At 37.0% G+C, this 25,456-nt stretch overlaps 1 protein-coding gene across 1 annotated transcript; it reads right to left on the reverse strand.

Annotated features, from left to right (window-relative positions):
* Positions 1-21,728: 21,728 nt before the first annotated feature.
* LOC108669156 (serine/threonine-protein kinase fray2-like) lies at positions 21,729-22,115 on the reverse strand. Its single transcript, XM_018156455.1, has one exon. It carries the CDS (start codon positions 22,113-22,115, stop codon positions 21,729-21,731), a length of 387 nt encoding a protein of 128 aa, XP_018011944.1.
* Positions 22,116-25,456: the final 3,341 nt, after the last annotated feature.

Genomic DNA, 25,456 nt, shown 5'->3' on the forward strand with positions numbered 1-25,456 from the left:
ACGCATGAGAGATGGTAACATCCCTCACACGAAGAACAACTAACTGTCCTCTTCCTGTTGTTAACAGTCGAGCAACTCAGGCACCCGCGTCCTCTCCCCTCCATCCCTCGGCCGTTTCCATAAGGTTAGGCGAAGACCAAGACGGAACGGCTGCTGTGGCTACAATCAAAATTACGCTTATGCTAGATCGAATGCTACGTGCAGCCAGTCAAGCAAGTGGCACGCCGCAAAAGAATAACGAGCACACTCAGTAGAAAGACGTGTCAATAATAAAATCGCCGCGTCAGCAAAAACGAGACGAGAGAATGGGAGCAACGCACGTGCAAGGCAACATGAGCAAACAACAAGCAATCGAGGAGCTCTTAGGCACCACACAACCTGCTCTCGTGGATGCTCAGTTAACACTCAGTTAACATGCTCAAATAACACATCAAAATAAGAAAGGGTTTAAACGAATAAATGAAGTTCAATCAAGTAAATGTTATTCATCAATGACGCTGCATGCAGCAGCAGCGAGGTATCTGTAGAATGAAACAGAAATAAATTCATCAGGCCGCCAATTCAGGTTCGCCTCTCGGACTCACAGGATGTTATGAGTCCGAGAATTGTCCGCTAGGATTATTCTAGGAGAAACGATGGCGTACTCTTATTGAAGAATATCAATATATAGTAACTCGTATAGCAATATACCAGTTATCATTGTAACGTAAATCAAGACGGACTGAGATATCACCTTATTCAATTAAAAATAAGTGCACATATAGTGTTTTTTTATAGTGCTTAAGGAATTTGAGAAATTTAAACAGTAAAGTGGCAAGTTCAAATCGCCAAGGTTAGTTGAACACAATGGCACTTAGGGTTATAATTAGACATAAGATAAGAGAGTAAGTTTAAAGCGTGAATACGACTTAAACCTGTAAAATAAAATCGCTGAATAACATTTAAAAGAGGGCAAAAGAAATGCACCTCAGCTAATATTCAAGTACATATTCTAAAATAATATATGCACGACACGGAGGGAAGCAGTGTAAAGCAATTTAATTGTGAGTGCTACAGAGTTGGAAGAAATTCGTCAAACAGGCTTAAATTTTCTATCAAAACGTTATGCACACCGAGATTAAGACCAAATTAATTTAGCCAGGTAAGCGAAACATTAAAATTAGCGCAGAAATATATAAAAAATTAGAATAGTTGGACGAACTAGCTCTATCTCGAAGCTGCAGCTCTGATTTATAATATCACATCGTCTCCTTATTATGCGTAGCGCTTCATTAGGCTGGAAACATTTCCCAACGCCTCCACTTCTTTAAACTTCACGAAATAGAAGCGGCCTGTCAGTCATGTCAAGAATTGAGGTGAATAAATTAAATGCTAGTTTTTATTTGATCTTCTTTTAATCACATTCTCATTTAAATTAGACATTTAAATTAAACTATATAATTACTTACAGAGTGAACCATTATTTTAATTATTTTATATTATTTATATTCTATTTGTGGACCAGAAAACAAATATTTGACAGAATGGGAAGCCATATCGGTAACAAAACCACTTGAATAATAATTTATTATTATAAACTATGGTCGAATTAAATCCATGACTTTCTACAAAAAATAAATGCAGCAAAAAATCATAATAATTTCAATTATTTGCAAATCAAAACCGTTCCGACATGCAGCCTGTCTGCCGTGCGACGAGTTCTAGCAGAACGCAGAAGTTGTGCCGAGCGCTCCAAGTATTCGGAGGAGACGAGAACTTTACGGGACCTCCAGGGCATAGAACTTGAGTTGGAACTTGGCTCGTATTTCATGCCAGACCGTAATACAGAACCTCATTTACATTTCAATGTACCTAAAAATATAACTCAGTACTCACTGCAATGAGTAACAGAGAGCGCATTTTCTCAAAATCGACGAAAATGTAAAGTCACGGACAGACGGACGGACAGACGGACGGACAGACGGACAGACGGACGGATAGACAGACGGACAGACGGACGGACCGACGGACGGACTGACGGACGGACATGACGAGCACAATAGTGCAGTTTTTCCGTAAATGAGAAAATGCGCTAAAAATATCAGTTACCTGAAATAAAGTGAAATTTCCATTGTTTTTAATTTGAATTCTATAAGATAGATTTGGCTATTTATCCATATAACTGAATTCGGGGCCTTTAAAAGTTTGGTAAACAAATCAATCATGGACATGAGTTATCCAAGCTCATTAACAAATTAGATAGTGTAATGCTTACATTGAAGTTGAAAACACACTTGTTGCAACTATTTCATGTGTCATGCATACAAGTTTTGTTACATCATTTTATAGTTATATGCGTTGCTATGACGACCAACCTCATTCGTTGTAGAAATGCGACGAGTTTTTCAGCTGTTGAAGACTACCGTTTTAACTTTCATATCTGCCTTTTCATTCCCCCCCTTTCATTGTCATCGAGATGTCATGGCTATAACCTGATATATAGACGTCATCTGTTTTTATCCTCTCGTGTCTTTTTTAGCCACTTGTAACGTGCCCTCGAAGTTCGATCTGAACGAGACGCCACGACAATCTCTTCGTGAAATAATAATAATGATAAAAATAATAATAATAATATTAATAATAATCATATTAATAATAATAATAATAATAATAATAATAATAAGAATATATGTCATCATATTTAGCCTTCTTCACCTGCCTCGATAACATCTCTTCGACTCCTCATACAGTATATGCCATATTGTTCCATTTCGCCATTAACAATCTTTGCAGTATTCCAAAAGTGCTGCTTTTTAATTTTTTTCTCATCAAAAGCAGATCGTTATTTTATATTTAAAGGCTATACAATGGGTGACCGGAAGTTCCATTTGCAAAATCAATACAGTCCCGTCCAAAAATATGGGATCGGTTGAGAAGACAAGTTCAAAGAAACCATTGAACATCAAGTTGAAAAGAAAATAAAAGCAACAGAAAATTATTTATTTATTCAATTTAATTATTCATGCTTTGTAACCAGGAAAACTTTTATCAGTGAGTGTGAATTTAAAAAAATGGGAAACTGTAATCAATTCTCAATTGGGAAACTGTAATCAATTGTTAGAATTCAATGTAAAGCATGATACGGAATAACCCAATTTTTTTCAAGAACGTTGCATGATTGCTAATAAATTCACCCCACTTTATTTAGGGATGTTGCAAACATTTACTGAGCAAAAGGGCACAATGTACGTAAGTTTTTTTCTTGAATGATGGTCTCTCTGGGTAATGTTTGAATTTTTATGAAAAAGAAATAGAAAATTGGCTCTCGCTTTCTGTATATATTGTCTTCTTAAAGGCAATTTTTATCGGTTAATTGGAACCAATGAGAAATAATCTCATAATCTCAATATTGTATAATGACGTTCAAAACAGAAATACAATTATTTGCTAACAGACTTTATCGAAAAGAATTCGTTCCATGTCGCGCTCAATTTCATAAATAGCTTTCTAACGCGTTACGATAGCATTATAGTTTCAATTCATTTTTCCGAGCAAGCATTGCGGGATATTTTTTCATAGACAAACGAAAAATTTATTTCACCCGAAAAAAATTATACATCCTCTTTCATTGAAAATAATAATTATTCGCACGTACCGGAAAGTAGACACGTGCCAAAGGGTAGACAATCGTGAGCTGCTAATATAAAAATCTTTTATCATTTTCTTTGTTGAAAAAAGCAATTGGTGTATATCAACGATATTCACGTACATTTGTGGTAGCAAATAAACTGCTGGTGATTTTGATATGGCTGCAGGTGTCTACAGACGTCTTCCTCAAAGAAACATTAATGGCTTCCTTTGTACCGTAATTATTGAACGTGTCGGGTTTCTAGAGGTCTTCCCGGGTGGTCGCATGATAAAAATTTAGAAATATAACTGTATTATGTAGGCGGTTTAGTCTGTATTTCTCGAGAGTTTAAGGAATTGCATACGTGAAATTTGATGCAAACTACACTCACCTTTATCCACAGGTTTGTTAGTGGTGTACCACTATCCTCTTGTTTCCAATAATGAGGAGACTGGTTGTAGGGGTACTCACCTTTATCTACAGGTTAATGAGCAGTGTACCCACTATAATCTTGTTCCCAATAATGAGGAGACTTGTGATGGAGGTACTAACTTTTATCCACAGCTTTATGAGTGGTGTACCCACTATAATCTTGTTCCCAATAATGAGGAGACTGGTGATGGGAATACTAACCTTCATTTACAGCTTTATAAGTAGTTTATCCACCACAATCTTGCTTCCAACTACGCGAGTGCTGTGATGGTGGAGCACTTGACCTTGTTTACACGCTTCGTGGCTGATTACGAGCAAGTTTCGGCATCTCAACGCAACTTAATTGCAATTTAACTTCTAAGTTTCTCAAGTTCTGCGCAAGTTTGCTATGGCACAAATTTGTGGAATTCACTAAGCCAAGCTTGGAATTACAAGGCAGCGTCAAATTTAACAAAATTCAGTGAAACTTGCGAGCGAAAAACCGGAACAAATTTCAGGATCGAATTACGGAGTCCGGAAATTCTCACATTCATTGGCGCTTTAAATTGGTTAACATTTATTCTATTCCATAATTGAAATTTATGAACTCCGATTCATGAATTCGAATAAATTTATATACCAAATTTTATAATTTGAGAGCATCAAGACGATGAGCAATTCAAGAATTTTTGTGGAATACTACAACTTTTAACAAATATTTCAACACGTGAAATAGTGAAATATTATGACAGCAATGTGACAAGATTCATACGAGAAAGCTTATATGAATAACTGAATGAGAGAAAAAGGAAAATGAAAAGCATTCAGATGGTATACAATAAATAAATGAATGATTGTGAAATAGTTTTGGAGGCTTCATTCTTCATCATGGAGAATGATAAGTAAGACATGATTATTTTACGTAAAGTATTTTGTGGCTATTCTAGTTCTCCTAAAAATTATCCTATATGTCAGAGGCTGCTTCAAAAAATCAGTTAGTCTACTTTGAATATCAGGCGAGACAGAGGAAGGATCACTTCTCAAATAATCAGCGGATTCAAGAATGGTTGATAATATAATTTAAAGCACCTGCTGTTTCAGCAGCCGACATGTGATCATTCAGTACCATTCGATGAATAAACTTATTATTGTAAATTAATTATCAACGTGTTATTTTCTAATGACAGGATGTCTATTACCATGATGTTTTTTTCTAACTCAAATTGTGCTTTAATGATATAAAAAACAGCAAGTATTACTTTTTACGAATCACATGTTACTTTGATGTAGCATTGAAGCATTGCAGCTGATGTAGCACCACCAGCACCACCACCAGCATCACCACCTAAAGTATCATTGAATTCTCAAAAGGATCATAGATATAATAAATTAACGCCTGATACTTTAAATCATTAATGACTGTAAAATGTAGCATTGATTCATTATATCAATGCTATTGCATAGAATCGCGAACGTGCAATCGTAATATGACTATTTTATAAATTTTCTAAAAAGTCGTCAAGCTTTCAGCCTTGCAAAGCCTCTCTCGAGGTATCGAACTTTTCGCTAATGTATAGAATCTGCGGTGAAAAATTCCCATTTCGTCAAGCTTGATCCTCCAATTATGCAGGGTTTGATTCTACAATTATGTTGCGATTGATTTTACAATTCTGCAGAGATTGGTTTTACAATTTCACAGACATGTTTTTCAAATTGTGCATCTGAAATTGTTTTAAACTGCATTACAAATCATACTTGATCCATTTTTAAAAGGTATGTTTACGAGTCATGCAGTTTCAACTCGCTGTTGTTGGAGCATTTCTTGACGTATAGAAATGGTTTGATTCAATATCTTTCTGTTGATTTGTTGAAATGAAAAGAACCTCCGATGAGTTTAGCCTCACTCGAGACTGGATCAGGCTCAAGAGCTTCCGTTAATTGCGAAGAGAAGTTGAAGCTGCGACTCGAATTGAAAAGACCGTACGACCCAAGTGCTCTAAACTGTTACTAGGAGGTATACAGAAAATACATAAGTTTTCAATTCAATATACGAGTATTCAGAAGTATATAAGGTGCAAGAGTTTGAAAATTCTCACAAATATAAAAGTTTACAAAAGTATGCGATATTATATTATAATTATATATATTATAACATTATATATATATATTATATAATTATAAATATTATAAAAATTGTCAAAAGGATGCAATTTTGATGCAAAGATACTTGCGAACAATTGATATGTTTTCAGTTTATAATTTGTTCTAAAAAAACTAGTTTTTTTCCATTTTTGGGCCTTGGCGGGTAGAGAGATTACTCCCTTTACGCTGAAATTCAATTTTTTTACAAAATTGCATACTACTCGCATGAACGGTTTTTTGAAACCATATGAATCGCTCGTAGCTGAAACGTCTTTTTAATATGAGAAAATCATTCACATTAATCTGTCATTAATATAACCACGTAAATTATCACAGTCACTTAGTAATAAATTAGGAGCAACTTATAAACGGATAAGGATAACTTAAATTGTAAAACTCGATTTAATAACAATACAATAATAATAATGGCATGTTTACACTTGATAAATCTTTTGTGTTTATTTTGGCCAGGCGGGCCAAGTGTGGTTTTACTGCGGCCATAGCCTGGCGTGACTGCCGGCAGTTTACGGATAACGTAATTTTGGCTGCACTAACTAGCAATATTTATTGCCTAATAAATAATACATTGTATGGAATTGAATGACGTGTATGAGAGGTCTATTTACGACTGTTGGTCGGCCGGTGAGGTCCCGGCTAAAGTTTTCAATAAGGTACTAGTTTTGGTCGAGCATGCAGTAAATCAAAATAGCAATAAGAAAAATTGACAGGACACATCGTCCGAATAGTGGAAAAGTTGCTGCGTGTAGCACTGATGCGTTCTTTTCCTGGTAAAAATTAGTTGAGGATGACCCACATATGGGCAGAAGTGCATCGCTATTTGGAAAAATTCTCATCAATTTTTATGAGTGGAATGAATAAAACACCGGATATTCAATGAATTTTTATTTTAATTTCATCTAATTTGGAGTTGTAACAGCATTAAGTGTGATTGAGAAATTTGAGTGTCGTAGGTATATAAAATTATTTCATTGGGTGTATTCTGTCTACACTTCATCTCAATTTTTTATGCAAACGTTGGCAACATGTAGTTTTTTGTGTCTGCTCCGAAGTGTCATTTTTATTCGTGACGCCGACAAATGTGGCATGGCATGGAGACTCTGGTCCCTAATTTGCTACGTTGTCTAAGTTATTTTTGTGCCGTGAACTTTTTCAATGTAATTATCTGCTTTTCATTATTCAGAATAATGCTTGGTAATTTTAAGCATTCGACCTTAGGGTCCATAAATGCCTCGATGTGTTTACTTACTAAAATTTAGGCTTTTCAGTTTTTCTCATCGTTGTGGACTAATATTATTAACACTTTAATGATTAACGTGAACAGTATCGTTAATATGAATACCTTAGGCTTCGTTATAGTTTTTTTAACATAATATATTGCGACTAATAATATATGCATCAATAATTCCGATCCACTTGAATACTATGATGCAAAAAAAAATATTAAACAAACATAATTTGATTCAACTTCTAGTGTTTAGTGTGGACATGTTCATGTGAGAATCTCCTTTAGTGTTGATAGTTTATTATGCACTATGTTGGCTGCGGCGTTCATTGCGATTACGAAAATGGAAAACTAGTTGCCTCTTGCGGTGGCACTACCAGCAGCATCAGCACTACCAGCACCACCAGCGCTAGCAGCACCAGCAGCAGCACAAGCAACATTAACAGCAATATCACCACCAGCACCACCAGCACCACCAGCACCACCAGCACCACCAGCACCATCAGCACCACCAGCACCATCAGGTCAATACCATCATCAGTCAGCGGAAGATCTTCATCTATCTTCCCTGACCTCTTCGATCCGGGCTCTAGATTTCGCTTCGCAGTGAACTCGTTCGCAAAACTTACAACCTTTTGTTTACTTCTGTTTACTTCTGTGTCCTTGTCTAAACACCTCTGTATTTCATGTCCTTGTGTGTGAACACTTCTCTGTATTTACTTCTGCATTTCAACTGCTTCAGGAGAATTTTGTATGTGTTGTATACCTTCAATCCAAAGCAATTTCTCTTACTTTTGACAAATCCAATAATAGTGAATATTCTGGTAATAAAAGTAATATTTAAATATTTAAAAGCATTATAGCATTATTTAGCCTATGAAAGGATGATTTAAAATTCAGGTAAAAATTGTCATTAATAGAATTATTATATTATATAAATAATCCTATATAATAGGATTATTTTTTTATTCGCAATGAAGGAATTGCAAAGGAAAAACATTGCAGGATGTTATTGACGCCTTCTTTGAACATGCCAAAATATACATCGGTGTTCCGTGCAACTTAATTCATGAATTTACTTATAAACTTCGTGAGAGACATAAACTTTTGATTGTTTTGACGTGAGACTTGGAAAACTTCGGAAAAAATTAACTTGACTTTTCCGGGAGAGGAAGACCATTGAGGGAAGACTAGGGGCCGTAGAGGGAAGACTGGAGGCCGTAGAGGGAAGACTGGTGGCCGTAGAGGGAAGACTGGTGGCCGTAGAGGGAAGACTGGGGGACGTAGAGGAAATAAATGGTTTAATATATTAAAAATAAGAGTATAACAGCTGGCATTTTACTTTTAATTGACATTCTTCTCTGCAATTTCTTACTGGTGCTATAATCCTCAGAACCCGAAATTTTTCTGTGATTTTTTCATGAAAAGCTTCGTAGTTTTTTTTCTGATATTTTCATGGATAACTTCGAAGATTTTTCCGTTGATTTTTTTCAAGAATAGCTTCGCAGATTTTTCCGTTGATTTTTTTCATGAATAGCTTCGCAGATTTTTCCGTTGATTTTTTCATGGATAGCTTCACAGATTTTTTCGTTGATTTTTCAACGTCGATGTCCGCTGCGACGTCGATATTGCTTCCTGTGAACTGTCACCGGCCGTGGGGGCAACGCTGTTTGATTGGCCGCCGCGGTAGCATCCGCGGGAATAAACAAAAACTGTAGGGATTGGAGTATTGTCAGTTGGCAAATACTGAATAAAGTGTACAGGTATTGAAGTATTGTCAGTTAGCAAATAGTGAATAAAGTGTACAGGGATTGAAGTATTGCCAGTTGGCAAATAGTGAATAAAAAGTACAGGCATTGAAGGATTGTGCGCTGGAAAATAGTGAATAAAGCGTGCCGGCATTGAAGGATTGTGCGCTGGAAAATGGTGAATAAAGCGTACAGGCAATGAAGGATTGTGCGCTGGAAAATAGCGAATAAAGAGTACAGGCAATGAAGGATTGTGCGCTGGAAAATAGTGAATAAAGAGTACAGGCATTAAAGGTTTGTGCGCTGGAAAATAGTGAATAAAGCGTACAGGCAATGAAGGATTGTGCGCTGGAAAATAGTGAATAAAGAGTACAGGCATTAAAGGATTTGGCGCTNAGCGGTCTAAGTACACGTAGCGGCCTAAGTACACGTAGCGGCCTAAGTACACGTAGCGGCCTAAGTACACGTAGCGGTCTAAGTACACGTAGCGGCCTAGTACATGTAGCGGCCTAAGTACATGTTGCGGCCTAAGTACACGCAGTGGTCTAATTACGCGTAGCGGCCAAAGTACACGTAGCGGTCTAAGTACACGTAGCGGCCTTAATTAAGTACACGTAGCGGCCAACGTACGCGTAGCGGCCGGTTTCTCGTTTGTGATTGGTTGATTCATCTTGAAAAGCCGTCTGTTATTGGCTGACGGATTTACGAACTCGAAACTGCTTTCGATAGTACGGCAACTGGAGCAGACCTTGTACTTCTAGTGGAGGAATCTTGCAGCACTGCAAGCAGTTCCTAAGTGGAAGTCCTAATTTAAAATAGAAATTAATTTTAAAAATATTAAATTGAAATTGTACTCAGATGACAATTTTCTTTCAGATTTCGGAACATGTAGGCAATTCGTAATAGGGTGTTAAATCCCTTTGCCGAAATTGTGATAGCTTTAGTCAACAAAAAATGAATATGTAATATACTTTGACACTGCAAAGCTCATGATGATGGCTCTTTTATGTTACAGAGAGCGCAATTCTTTTCTTTACTTTTAGCTTTCGTTTCCAGTTCTTTATTTAAAGTATTAGAGTGCATGCACAGCTGTTCTAACGACAAAATCCAGTTTGATTTTTAAATTTTAACGTTTTTGTGGCTCGGAAACACAAAAATTTAATAAGCCATCATAAATCTATCAGCCAATCAGAGAGCAGGTGTCAAACCAACCAATCAGAGGCCGGCAGCCATGATATTCGATCACTGGCCGCCTACCCTCGTAAGAAAAAATTCCGTAATTCAGGCTTTTCTTCATTCATGTAAGCCAACCTTGCCTGTCCGAATTACTATTCTGGTAAGAATAGCATTGTAACTAAAGGAACATTCGTCTTCTTGGCCTTTAGAGGGATGATTTACAACTCAGGTAACAATAGCATTGTAACAAATGGACCGATCTATTTTCTTCACAACGAAGGGTTCATTCATCACAGGCAACAATGAGTGGCCGCCGATACGACGGCCATGTTTTCGTCCAAGGAAAGATAGAAGCACCCATAGAGAGGTCAGCCAGTTACCCTCTGGCAGTGGGTGGGTGTAGACGTGCGGTGTCCGCTCCTCGTCCTTGCCTCACCTGTGGTGACCTCATCACTAATGCAGTATTCACAGTAGTCCTTGGGCGACTAATGCTGACCTTTGGTGACTAATAAATGGTGATTAAATTTGACGTGTACTGTGTGTATTTAAAGTAAACATAATCAGAGTGAGTGGTTATTTAATAAGTTTGTACATATTTTATTACATCGTTAGACAGTGTTGCGTATGGTGCTGCTAATGTATGATTAAGATGTAGTATTGTGATATTTACAAGGTGTTTAAGAGCATTTAAAAGTTCAATTATTTTGAATAGATCGCATTGTATGTGCAGTAATGACTTAGTGAGAAACTAGTGAAGCGAAAGGAGAAGAAAGAGGTGAGTGTAAAGTTAAAATTTTATCGTTGACTTAGCTTTTTGTCTTCAAGTTCACAATAATTTGATTTTATTTGCAACATTACGGAAGTATTTTCAGAAAAGTTTAATATATATTTAAGATGGTGTTGTCATTCTATTATTTTGAAGACTTTTGAACGATTGAAACCTCAATCCATTATGCTGAAAAAACTAAGAAGTATCTAGACCGGCTGCAGCTAGGATACTGATTTGAAATAAGAATCCTTAATCTACGCAGCAAATATCCTAGAATGTAATATAATTCTGGTAATGTTCGGCCATTATTAAATCTGCGAACGCTTAATTGCTTCCATATATCATATAATCGGCTAAATTGACGTCGATTTATCGGTGGTTTTCAGTCGATTTATCGCCGGCTACCGTGACCTCCTACTTATTAATCACCACCTGTAATTGTTATGAGCTAATTAGTATTATAATACGAATTTAATTTATATCTGTTTACTTTTGGTGTGGTCCGGAATTTATTGATCTTGGATTAAAAAATTAAATTATTTTCCGAGCACCGGGTCATAGGAAGAGAATTGTAAATTCTGGACCTTTTCACTTATTTAAATGTTGTGACAAGGATGGTCAACCTTACCTTCATCAAGTATAATTAACTAAAAATAAAAAAACAATAAGTATAAATGTGCGGGTCTTTAGCAACAATGTAATGAAAAATTCAATGCTCTCACGGATGGAATTCTAAATTTAAAAAATTAGATCCTGAAATAATTTGTGAAATGCGAATTCCGGACCTCTGCCAGAAAGATATCATCCAAAAACAAGAAAGATTTTTTTTGCTATTTCATAGCAAACTTTTTATGCCTTTTTTACATTTGAACGAGAGAAGTAATCAATATTCTTTTTGCATAGATTACCTGGTATTGGATTAACAGACAGGAATACCATTACTAGAATAATCAGAATATTTACCGAACTATTGTGGCCGAACTACTTATTGAGTGTCGCAATAAAATTTATATTCTGGAAATGTTCGCCACTATGAAATATGCGAACGCTTAATTTCTTCCAAGTATCTTTCAAATAATAGGAATTTAAATTATATATTAACAATATCGTAGATATATTCAAGAGAAGGTATGCGTATTATTTAAATGTTTAGCCTAACAGACGGCTAAATTGACGCCGATTTATCGGTGGTTTACAGTCGATTTATCGCCGGCTACCATCGGCCCACCACTTATTAATCACCACCTGTAATTGTTATCTGCTAATTAGTATTATTATACGAATTTAATTAGGTGAGTAAAGACAACCTCTAGATTAGGTTAGAATGAACTACAAAATCGTGATTGATAATTCGTGTTGAATGCGCGTGCGTGAAACTTTAGTACGTTTTTCTACACCCAGCAACTAATATAATATATTTACAATTGTAAAGCTTTCGGAAACCATACCATCAAATTGTAGAAATTGCAATTCATATAACCACGGTGCCGTTAACAGATATCATTAGCAGCTAACGAACTAAATAAGCTTGGGGTTGTTAACAGTCTATCAGATTATCACCAGGCTATTTAAATATTATGTAATTTGCTGTACTGCTGTTGTGTGTATATACCTGTGGTCTGCTGTTGTGTGTATATACCTGTGGTCTGCTGTTGTGTGTATATACCTGTGGTCTGCTGTTGTGTGTCTGCATGTGTAATATATTAGCTACAATAAAATATGTGAACAAGTAGGTACATATTTACAAAATAAAGTATGTTATAGATTTTAGTTGATATAAAAATAGAGGTTAGTCAATATATAAAGGAAACACCTGAGAAATCCACAAAGAAATATTTTATTATGTTGTCGGTCCACCTTTTGCGGCATTTACAGCCTCGATTCCCTGACGTATTGTTTCATACAAATAGCGGTAGCAATTACAAGTTACAAATAGCTTACAAATTTTAACCCAATCTTCAGTTAAAACTCCCTTCAGCTTTTAAAGATGATGGCGGCGGGAATCGACTTCTGACTTGCATCTCTAAAATCGACTATAAATGCTCGATAATATTAAATAATAATAATATTAGATAATACCGTAAATATCAGGTAATATGCTCGATAATATTGTGGTGCCAAATGAAATGCTCAACTTTAGTAGAATGTTCCTCGATCCATTTTTCAACAATTTCAGCTGTATGGATCGAGGCATTATCATCTTGAAAGGTAGCATTCTCATCCGGAAACAGTGTTTCAACCGTTAGATGAATTTGGTCCTCCTAAATTTCTAAATAGTCACGGCTGTTGATTTTTTCTACGGCTAAATTTCTAAATAGTTCCATGAAGAGAAATCATTGGTCCGTCGGATTTCCAAGAAATAGCACCGCAGATCATCACAGCTCCCCCGCCATGTTTTACGGTTGGGAGGAGGCATTCGGGATTAAATGACTCTTTTGGCTGTATCCCAGAAGTTCGAAATAACGAAAAAGATGATTTGTCAGAAAAATATCACATTTTTCCACTGCTCGAAGGACCAATTATGTAGGTTTTCACCAGTTTTAAGCATTGTATTTGAATTTAGAGGATTTCTAATTACAGCTCTTCTGTAGAATCGAGATCTGTGCAGCTCTCGGCGGACAGTCTTAGTGGAAACTGGGTTCTGTAGGTGTCCATTGAGGTCTACCGTAATTTTAACGGCCATGGTCTTTCAAGTGTCCCTCACAATTCGATTTAAGTACCGATGATCTTTCTCAGAAAATTTCGACTTTCGGCCAGACCTGTTCTTTGCTGAGGACGTTTTTCGTTCTCTTTCAAGAGCAGTCATTACTTTTGAGGCAGTACCTCTAGAAACTTCAAGCATTCGGGAAGCTTCTGGAAGTTGCCATACGGGCACCAACAATTTGGCATATTTGAAAGTCAGAGAGGTTTACCATTTGATGTTTATAGGTTAGGTTATAGATACCAAAATTTACCTCCTTAAGTATCTGTGCAAGGATAAAATAGCATTTAGCAACAACAATAAACAATAAAACATGAAAAAAATAACATTTTTATTTTTTATAACATGTTTAAAAATAATGATATCAAAATGTCAGTTGTTTCCTTTATTTTGTCCAGCTTCTGTATATTAGAGCTATATATATGGAAACAACCCAAGGCTGGTCACAGTGAAGATATGACCAGCTTGTTATTGTGCAGCTGGCAGGCAGGTTTAGAAACTTGCTGAGTCACGCTGCAGAATGTTGACGTGTGGTGCTGTCCTGGGGCATGGGGATGTTGGGGTAATGCATGGGGTAACTCTATGGGTAACTGATTTAAATGTTGAGCGGATGTTGGTGTAATGCATGGGGTAACTCTATGGGTAACTGATGTAAATGTTAAACAGATGTTGGGGGTAATGCATGGGGTAACTCTATGGGTAACTGGGGTGAATGTTAAGCGAATGTTGGGGTAATGCATGGGGTAACTCTATAGGTGACTGATGTAAATGTTAGGCGGATGTTTGGGTAATGAATGGGGTAACTCTAAGGTAACTGTGGTAATTGTTAAGCTGGATTTTGGGGTAATGAATGGGGTAACTCTATGGGTAACTGTGGTAATTGTTAAGCTGGGTTTTGGGGTAATGCATAGGGTAACTCTATGGGTAACTGGGGTAAATCAAATATTAAGCGGATGTTGGGGTACAGCATGGGGTAACGCTATGAGACTATGGGTAACTGGAGTAAATGTTACGCTGGATTTTGGGGGTAATGCATGTGGTAACTCCATGGGTAACTGGGGTAAAATTTTAGCTGGATATTGGGGTAAAGCATAGGGTAACTCCGAGTGCAATTGAAACAAATGCGAATTTGAAAGTTGTGGTAATACATTGAGTAACTAAGAGGGTAACAGGGGTTACCGCTGAACTATATTTTTGGGTAATAAATGGCTTAATTCTGGGAGTAACTGGAGAGACTGCTTATCTGGCTGAAGGGGCAATATATGGTGTAACTATAAGGGTAACTGTTAAGTAGGTGTTGGGGTAATACATTGGGTAACTCTAAGGTAACTGGGGTAGCTGAGTACTATAAGCTGTTCGCTGAGGTCATCTATCGTATAGGTTTAATGGTAATTGTGGTGACTGCTAGGCTAATTAATTAATGGGGTAATAAATAATATACATTTCAAGGTAGCTGGGGTAAAAATCTTCCGCAAGGCCCGAGGCAGTGAAAACTTTTACATAATTGAGACCTACAATTAATATATCAAATTAAGTTCACGGTTCTTTTTTCAATATAATAGAAAGCCTACGAAATATGGAAATAAGTTCAAAGAAATGTGCGAGCGTTTCGTCCAGAAAACAAAGAGCTATTTTATTATCTCGAAACTTGATAAATGTTCGTTAGCTCATCATAGAGTAACGAAGGCTCTGTAATTTTAAATAAAAAAAAATAGATCTGTACCCACTGCAGTGAGTGACAGCGAGCGCATTTTCTCGTCCGTCCGTGAAGTCACGGACAGACGGACGGACGGACGGGCGGACATGTGCACAACAGGGCATTTTTTCTATAAATAAGAAAATGCGCTAAAAAATACAATAATGAACGTTCTATCAATGCTAAGATAATAAGATGAGAGTATTTTTTAGAAAGAAACAAGCAAAATGCACGTAGCTGCTTCGCGAGTTATATGAAGTAATTTAAAACAAACCATAGCAAAATAAAACTTTCGATTCTAAATAAAATTTCTGGCGATGGGTTTAAATGTATTAGTTGTTTAAATTTATTAAATACTGGTATGGTGAATCCGGCATTTACCAGGGATTCATTTCTGGAATTCTGAATCTCGTCATCCTGAATTCCGCCCGCTATCCCGAAACTCTAGCCCTGAATACCGTTAATTAGTATACCATTTAGGTTTATATATATCAATTTAAAAATCAAGTTTTATATTCTAATCGAACCCTTTCCTCCCAGTTTTGCAATGCCTTACCATTTTCCCACTGAGAATAAATTTTTAGGTCCAGGATACTTATCCTGACAGAATAAGCATTCTCGAAACCTGCTTGAATAAACCCCAATATATTAACGATGCCAGGCTTCAAAAACACAAACTTTTTCAAATAACCTTACTATAATATCTCATGATATAATCCCCATTTTATCTTTACTCTGAGCTCGGTAAAAAGATTTACGTCTAAGCGATGTTTGCGGGCGCTTCTGAGCTCTTCTCGGTAATGGCGTCCAGCATCGGAGATTTTACTTGAAATCGATAAATGCAATAAAGCGAATTATCTTAAGCCTTCCACTAACACCGCCAGCCTTCCACTAACACCGCCAGCCTTCCACTAACACCGCCAGCCTTCCACTAACATCGCCAGCCTTCCATCGAATCTCCAAAAGCATCGATGGGTTCACATGATCCCATGGGTTCACAAAAGCACATTATTATGGTCTTTTCAGCGCATTTTCTCATTTATGTAAAAAATGCACCATTGTGCTCGCCATGTCCGTCTGTCCGTCTGTCTGTCTGTCTGTCCTTCCGTGACTTCACGTTTTCGTCGACGAGAAAGTGCGCTCTCTGTCACTCACTGCAGTGAGTACTGAGTTATATTTTTTTTAAGTATATTTGGGTCAAGTCAAATGGAAGTTTAAAATATATGTATTTATCCAAGCTTGTTTGTATGTGTTTTTTATGCCTGGAATTGTAAAAAATATAGGCGGTTTGGGCGCGTATCCATACTTATTATGTCGTGATATTGCTTGGACTTAAAAAATATATTATTAAAGGGAGATAAAAGTTCTATATTCAGTGTTAAATGTAAATTTGAACAGGTTTTTCGTCAATTAACATTCATTGGATTAGCATTAATGGGATTCGGAATAACGGAATTCCAAAATAGTAGGGATTATTAACCCCAGAAAACCTGCCAGTGTGGAATAAAGTGGGTTAAAGCCTTGAGTCAAGAAGGTTGAAATCTTGTGTCACATTCGTCAAGGTTCCTTCATTACACACCTGCACTGTATTTTTCAAGGCATTATATGTTCGTTTATCGAGATTTAATTAGAAATTGGTCGCTTTTCTTTGTACTCGTTGCGTTTTTTCAACCTAAATTTTAAAGTAGCCATTTTCATTCCATGACGGTTATCTGATCAATAATTTCAAGTGAAATTCCTGCGTGAATTGGAAATTGTCGTTTTATTGTCGTCCAGTAAAAGCTTCACGTCTACTCATAATGTCATTCCTACCGGAATCAGTGCATTAACATTTTTTTAATCTCGCGTATGTGATCTCCAATTCAATTAGTAACATTGAAACTCAATTATTCTAATCCGCAGGAACGATTTAAAAGAACGCGATCGCCAATTACCATTTTTGAGTAGCATTATCACTGGAGTCCGTCGGCTATTCGTTGGCCACCTATAAACCACCTGCATATCATCCGTAAACCGCGCATAGACCGCTCGTAAACTGCCCGTAAATTGCCCGTAAGGTGCACGTAATTCCTAACGCTATTGATAGTTTTGTTGCGCTCAAAAACAATGAGCGATATGTGGGAAATGTTGCACCCGCGTTTGTCAAGAGTTTGTCAAGTGTTGAATTCTAAGAACTTGACTCTGTGCTATCTGCACGTGTTTTTTACCGCGTTTTGATTGAATCAATTATTGCTCATTTCGCCTCGAAATTTAATCATAACGCTAATTACGCTTATGTAAAGAAAAATAACGTATCCAGAAATTGATTAGAGACAATATACGAGTAGATATTAACAAATGACGTTGCATTAAAGGATTGTACTTTCCCAGTAAATGGTTGTATATATTTTCTATTTTTATCAAAGTTATGTAACTGGACGCTTGAACCATTATTTTAATTAGAGGTTTCTGTCTTCTAGTCATCACATTTAAAAGTTTGTAAAAGCTTGTGATTAAATCACTGTTTAATAAATTTATAGCTGAAAGTTCGACAGTGCCATCTAATATTAAGTATAATTCAATTTTAATTTATTTCGAAGATTTTTACTTCTAATTCAGTTAAGCTCACCAGTTCTCACGCTTGATAGCCTGTCATTCCGACTCGAATTACCTGAAGTGTTTGGAGTCGGAATCATTTTATATATCAAAGCTTCGTCGAAATGTCGAAATGATGGTTCTGATCTTACAATCATGCAGATAAATTAACCTGATTTGCCCGAATACTATCAGTGTCAAATGATAGCTTGATAGCACAAATAGGGAGATGATATCACCTGAGACCGATGATAACAGAAATGCAGTGGCGTTAGATAAAGCAATATGCAGACGACTTATGCTGCATGCGCTTCCTAAAAAAGGTCCAGACTTTAATATATTGCGTAGCAAATTAATTATTGTCTATATTAATTAATATAGACATCATATTAATTAATTTGTGTCTATGATAATCCGAAATTTCAGTATTTTGGAATCAATTTGTTCACGTTGTGCCAACTAAATTAACCTCGAGTTGCAGATTTTTTAATAGACATTAATCATTGATTCTATACTTTTTAACCGTGGAAAATTGCAGAAGTCCTCAAAACAACGTTTTAATTAATTCATGGAGCTGAATAAAATCTAATTATGAAACTAATTTAGGCGTTTTTAACTTATATATCCTGTTAATAGCCTGTAACTGCGAGGTTAACCTGCTACTAATGTAACTATTTTCATTTTATTAATGTATGCTCCCATTTAAATCGAATTCATTTCGTATTAGTTCGATGTATTCTTCGTCTCATTATATGAATGTATTCAAACATTTAATTTATATCCGTTTCCATTCGCGGGGTGTATATCGTATCTCATTATAGATTGCTTTCTTATATATGTTCATTTTCAGCTCATTTAATGTTTGTATTGTCGCTTTTCTACTCGCACCTGATTATATGTAATGAGATATCGCCTTTAAATTTAATTCATTTCGAAGCTTCAAGACTCAAATCAGGCCTTTTATTTTTTTATGACGCGCACAATATAACCTGTAAAGACCTGCAGGCTATACCCTAGAAGTAAGACCCCACCATGACCTGCAATATTGATGACCTGCAATATTGATGACCTGCAATATTGATGACCTGCAATATTGATGACCTGCAATATTGATGACCTGCAATATTGATGACCTGCAATATTGATAACCTGCAACGACCTGCAGATATTATAAGGGAACACAACCCTCCCGGGCCCTAACCTGCAATATTGATGACCTGCAATATTGATGACCTGCAATATTGATGACCTGCTCTGGCGCTGAAAAATTTTATATTTTTCCCGACGCTGACTTGTGTTCGATTTTGGACATCGGGAATTTTCGGATGTTGGCTTCGTCGAAAACATCCCTCGGCTTGTGCTTGGACATCGCGAATGTTTGTTCGACTTGACTTGTGATATCTACACGTTAAAAATAATGGTTGATGTTAAGAAATTGCTATGAAAGTTAAATTTGTATATAATATTGTATAATATGAGATTTATGCCAAATGAAACAAATCGATGACATCTTTTCAAATTTTGCTTAGATGCGTTCTTCATTGTAAGTGTCCTACATGGATTATTCACGTTAAATAGAAGATACTTTATACTTAGAATGAAAATCCTTTGAAGGGCCATGTTATATGTTTTATATCCATTTCAGAATATTTATATTCTTTCTAAGCTTACAGTTTTCACTCCCGCGCTCGATGATACGTCTCAATGTAATCGGTTATTACCTGTTGTTAATTATTGTCGTCAATTGAACATTATCTTAATTGTGTTTAAGATAGAAAGTGATAAACTCTCATTTTCTTTTTTGCTTATGCAATTAACTTCAATAGTTTTCCTCCATATCTTCAGTGGTTCATCCATCGCAGGATTTCGATGTAAGTACAATTGTACATTTTTATAGCGCCTTATCCGGCCTCTGGCATACAGAGGTCTCTTTTTTTATTGAGGTCTTTGTTTCTTATCAGTTTTTTGTCTTGTGAGAGTCTTTGGGGTTATTGAGTTCTTGGTCTTGAAGAAGTCTTAAGTCTCATTTTAGTGTTAGGTCTTATATAAGTCTTAGGTCTCATACATGTTTTAGGTCTCATATAAGTCTTAGGTCTCATATAAATCTTAGTTCTCATATAAGTCTTAGGTCTCATATAAGTCTTAGTCTCATATAAATCTTAGTTCTCATATAAGTCTTAGGTCTCATACATGTCTTAGGTCTCATATAAGTCTTAGCTCTCATATAAGTCTTAGGTCTCATACATGTCTTAGGTCTCATATAAGTCTTAGCTCTCATATAAGTCTTAGGTCTCATAAAAGTCTTAGGTCTCATATAAGTCTTAGGTCTCAAATAAATCTTAGTTCTCATATAAGTCTTAGGTCTCATATAAGTCTTAGGTCTCATATAAGTCTTAGGTCTCAAATAAATCTTAGTTCTCATATAAGTCTTAGGTCTCATATAAGTCTTAGGTCTCATACAAGTCTTCAGAGTTGCTTGTTATAGCAATATTTGGTTTTTATAGAAGTCCTATAGAGCTAATAGACGTCTCGGTCTTATGTTAGTCTTTTGTCACATAGAAGACCAAGGCCTCATAGAAGTCTTCGTTACTATCGCCGTCCTTGAGCTCTCACAAGCCGTTGATCGTATAGAATTTCATGGTATGAATTTCTTGAACTGAAATAAATGGTTCCTCATATCGTCGTCTTTGGTCTTATGGAAATTCTTTGTCTTATAGAAGTCTTTAGACTCGTGCAAGTTTGTTTATCGCATAGAAGTTCTTGACCTTACAGAAGTTTATTCTTAGAAGAAGTTCTTAGAATAAAAGAAGTCGTCATAAATTATTGGATTTACAGAAATCTATTTTTTTCTTCTAGCAGGTTTTTCCGGTATCACAGATGTTTCTGGCGCTGTAAAATACTCTCTTGCACCACTGCTATCTCATAGCAGTCTCTGGCATGTCTGTTATCTTACAAATGTCTCTGACGCAGTATAATCCTCTCTGGCACCACTGCTATCTTAAAGAAGTCTCTGGCATGTCTCTAGTTCACGATGTCTCTGGCGCTATATAATCCTCTCTGGCACCGCTGCTATCTCATAGCAGTCTCTGGCCTGTCTCCAGTCTTACAGATGTCTCTGGCGCTGTTTAATCCTCTCTGGCACCGCTGCTATCTCGTAGCAGTCTCTGGCCTGTCTCCAGTCTTACAAATGTCTCTGGCGCTCTATAATCCTCTCTGGCACCGCTGCTATCTCGTTCCTCGTCTACTGTCATGGCGCCTGTCGCGTCTAATCTTCCATTCCGATTTTATTCGCGTTTCGAGCGCGCGTTGCCGATGCATTCGTCAACGCCGGAAGTGACTGGCGTGTTCCAAATCACAGAAAAAAATGCTGACTCCAAATATCTCTTGCCAAGATAATGTTCTAGGAATACCCTAAATCACGCGGAAATACCCTAAATCGCTACCATCGACACCGGAAATTACCTTGAAGTTCATAGTCGTTGCTTCTTATCTGGGTTGAAGAAATGCATTCACATCTTGGAGGTGAAGGGTATGGGTGAACGTCAAGTGCTGATAACTTAACATGAGGGATCGAGATACAAAGTTGTGTCCCATGACACAACGCGTGACTTGAATAGTGACGTGTCCCATGACTTGTCTAGTGACGTGTCCAATGACTTGTCTATAGTGACGTGTCCCGTGACTTGTCTAGTGACGTGTCCCGTGACTTGTCTAGTGACGAGTCACGCGACTTGTCTAGTGACGTGTCCCGTGACTTGTCTAGTGACGAGTCACGCGACTTGTCTAGTGACGTGTCCCGTGACTTGTCTAGTGACGAGTCACGTGACTTGTCTAGTGACGTGTCCCGTGACTTGTCTAGTGACGTGTCCCATGACTTGTCTAGTGACATGTCCCATGACTTGTCTAGTGACGTGTCCCATGACTTGTCTAGTGACATGTCCCATGACTTGTCCCGCGACATGTCCCGCGACATGGCCCGTGACTTGTCTAGTAATGTGTCCCGCGTCTTCTCCGCAGTTTGGGGTGTCAGTTGCTCTTTGCTTTTCATGTTATCGGACGACATGCACCATCAACAACTGATATTATAACTGATAACCGGATAATATAACTGATAGCAGCCCTATCGCTACTAGGTCTTTCACGCTACCGAATTTTGTAGAACTCTAATTCATGTCAAAATTTGATAAAGTCAAAACATACCACCTGTCGGAAAGTCGTCGATTCATCCTAACTTACGAACAACGTAGTATATCTTCCTCTTTATAATGATCACATAACGTAAAATTATCGTAAATCTTTCACCTTTGCTCTCGAAACTCAGTCAATAATGCCCGCCGCATCAGCGTCAGCTTCCATGGAACCTTCCGTACTACCCAAAAATTAGATCAGTACTCACTGCAGTGAGTGACAGAGAGCGCATTTTTTCACGTCCGTCCATCCGTCACGGACGGACATGACGAGCAAATAGCTCCTTTTTCCATAAATGAGAAAATGCGCTAAAAAGTTACGAATTTTTAACTCCGTCAGTCAATCACGGATGGCTTTTCAAGCCAAACCCATACCAACCAAAGACGACAAATCGATCGCTACGTGAACTTGGGACACAAAGTATAATACCTAGACCGCTACGTGTACTTAAAACCGTAAATGTTCTCAGGCCGCTACTTGTACTAAGACCGCTACGTGCACTTAGGCCGCTACGTGTACTTTGGCGCTACGTGTACTTAGGCTGCTACGTGTGCTTAGGCCGCTATACGTGTACTCTGGCCGCTTACGTGTACTTTGGCCGCTACGTCTACTTACGCCGCTACGTGTACCAAGCCACTACGTGCAATTAGGCCGCTACGTGTACTTAAGGCTGCAACGTGTACTTAAGACCGTAAATGTACTTAGGCCGCTACATGTACTTACGCCACTATGTATACTTAGGCCACTACGTGTACTTAGGTCACTACGTGTATTTAGGCCGCTATGTGTACTTTGGCCACTACGTGCACTTAGGCCGCTACGTGTACTTAAGGCTGCTACGTGTACTTAAGACCGTAAATGTACTTATGCCGCTACGTGTATTTAGGACGCCACGTGCACTTTGGCAGTACGGCTGCAGGTCAGATCTCAAGTTAGAAGCGCCAGTACCTGCTGCCTGCGCTGGTTGCGGATATTGGCGCAACCTCTGCGCAAATTTATCGCCGACTTCGAGAAGCAAAGTCTAAATTTCAAACAAAATTAATAATAATGTCGCACAACCCACGCCATCATTGTAGCTCCACCATTTCTGCACTCGAGATGCATTAAATTACTGTTGATGCTATGACGAGGGACTGCGGTGAAGAATACAAACAATTGTGCCTACATCGGAAGACAGGAACGGTGATTGAGTTTTAATTACAATATTTAAAGAATAATCAATTATGCATCACAGTGCTTGAATTTTTTTGCAAAAAAATCAATGAAGACAGCGAAGCATGCACACTTTTTAATATAGAGTTTTTTGAATAAAATAATGCAGCTGAAATTAGAAAAGTAATAAGTAACATTTTCTGTACAGTTCATCATGCTAAAATTGCGATATGCTTCATTATTACGGTATGCTACGTGAGCACGGTATGCTACGTGAGTACGGTATGCTACGTGAGTACGGTATGCTACGTGAGAACGGTATGCTACGTGAGTACGGTATGCTACGTGAGTACGGTATGCTGCGTGAGTACGGTATGCTACGTGAGTACAAAATGCTATCGAATTATTGTTTCAATAATGCACGTAAACGCTTGTTTGTGCGCTCAAAGGCCCCTGCATGAAACTGTCCAGAATTTTAATGAATTTTTCCTCCAATTGAAGAAAAAACTCATAGGAATTCAATTAAAAATTTAGTGCGATATTAATGAACATGAGTGAACATGTCGCCGTTCGAATGTCTTCTTCCTTCAATAATAATTTCCCCATTTATGTAATTTTTTCAGCGAGAAATACTGCAATGATTGATATGAACCATAGTTGATGAATTAAAAAGCCGATCTAGCTCAGCTTTTTTCATTTTATGACTATAGAATGAATGCGCAGATTTTTTTGGTGCACGAAAAGTTTGCCATTCGGTGCAAAATTACAAAAAAGTTCGATGAATTCCTGAGCAATAAAAATTGAGTATCAACTTCGTTAAATGGAAGGGATTTATTTTCCAGAAATTGCCAGGTATTACTCATAAAAAAGTTAATATTTCACAAAGATTTAATGCTCTAAAACAACCTTTAAATAATCTGTTTCGGTTAAACCGCTGGGTATCATTTCTTCTGAGTCTTGCTTTGTACAAAATTAAAAGTGCGGGAAAATTACGTTTTGATATTAAAAGGGTTTCTAGATTCAAAATTATCGGCGCATCTCAATGCTGTTTTGTTAAAAGGATAAGTTCGTTTTCAAGCTAATGTATTTTTAGGGATTCTTTCAATTTTTGGTGTAATGAAAGATTATAGAGAAATACGATTTATTTATTCGGATATTTGTTGAACAAAGCAGCCAATGAAATCACTGTGAAATTGCTTCTGAGTCTTGCTTTGTACAACACTACGTGGTATTTAGTAAAAAAAATCACTAAACAAATAATGGTTTTGTTAATACGAGTTTTTTTGCAAACTTTATAGTGCTGTATAAATTCCTGGAATTTTTAACGTGAGTTATACTCATTGAAGTTAATCTCCATTGAAACAGGTGAAATCGACTAATTTCGGGCCTTAAAAACTATATCCACTTACCAGCAGTTTTTTTTATTAGATTCAATGTTACAAAAATTTTAGACCAATAACGGACGGCATTTAATGAAACTCTGGCGCTAAAAAAAGAATAAAATTTCGATATTTTTTGACGCGAAATGAATGTTGAGAAGAAAAACCAATGCAGCACATTTCAGATTTTAAATTCAGCCTCGAAGTTTAGAGTGCAGATTCGTCAGTTCCCTTTAATCCTAATTTTTTTATTCCCTAAGTTGACTAAGTTCATTAGGGACTCAAGTTTGTGGTGGCCTTAATTACTAGGTTCTCTAGTAAACACTTGATTCTCTAGTAAACACTCACCTTACTAGTGAAGTGGCGTGGGCTCTCAGGAAATGTTTGCGACTGGAAAACTCGTCAAGAAAAAGACAAAAGTTTTAGTCTTTTTTTTAATTCATTTTGTCGTCGCAAAATGAAAAACTGTGGCAGAGAACAACGGCTGCTGTCTCAGAAAAATTCGAAAAAGCAACCATCGAATGGTTTTTAAAGAAACAATTTTAATGTAGAAGAAATGAAAATTAAAAAAAAGTGCAGTTGTCAGTCATTTTTGAAGGAGGCAAAGCTCGCTGCAAATGGCATTAGCTCTAAAAATTAATTTTTGTCTTGAAAACACCTCTTTGAAATT

Source organism: Hyalella azteca, unplaced genomic scaffold, assembly GCF_000764305.2.
Source record: "Hyalella azteca isolate HAZT.00-mixed unplaced genomic scaffold, Hazt_2.0.2 contig9713, whole genome shotgun sequence".
Classification (NCBI taxonomy): domain Eukaryota; kingdom Metazoa; phylum Arthropoda; class Malacostraca; order Amphipoda; family Hyalellidae; genus Hyalella; species Hyalella azteca.

Excerpts from the sequence above, each read along its gene's own strand:
- LOC108669156 (XM_018156455.1), bottom strand. The coding sequence starts at position 22,115 with ATGAAAAGCAAAGAGCAACTGACACCCCAAACTGCGGAGAAGACGCGG.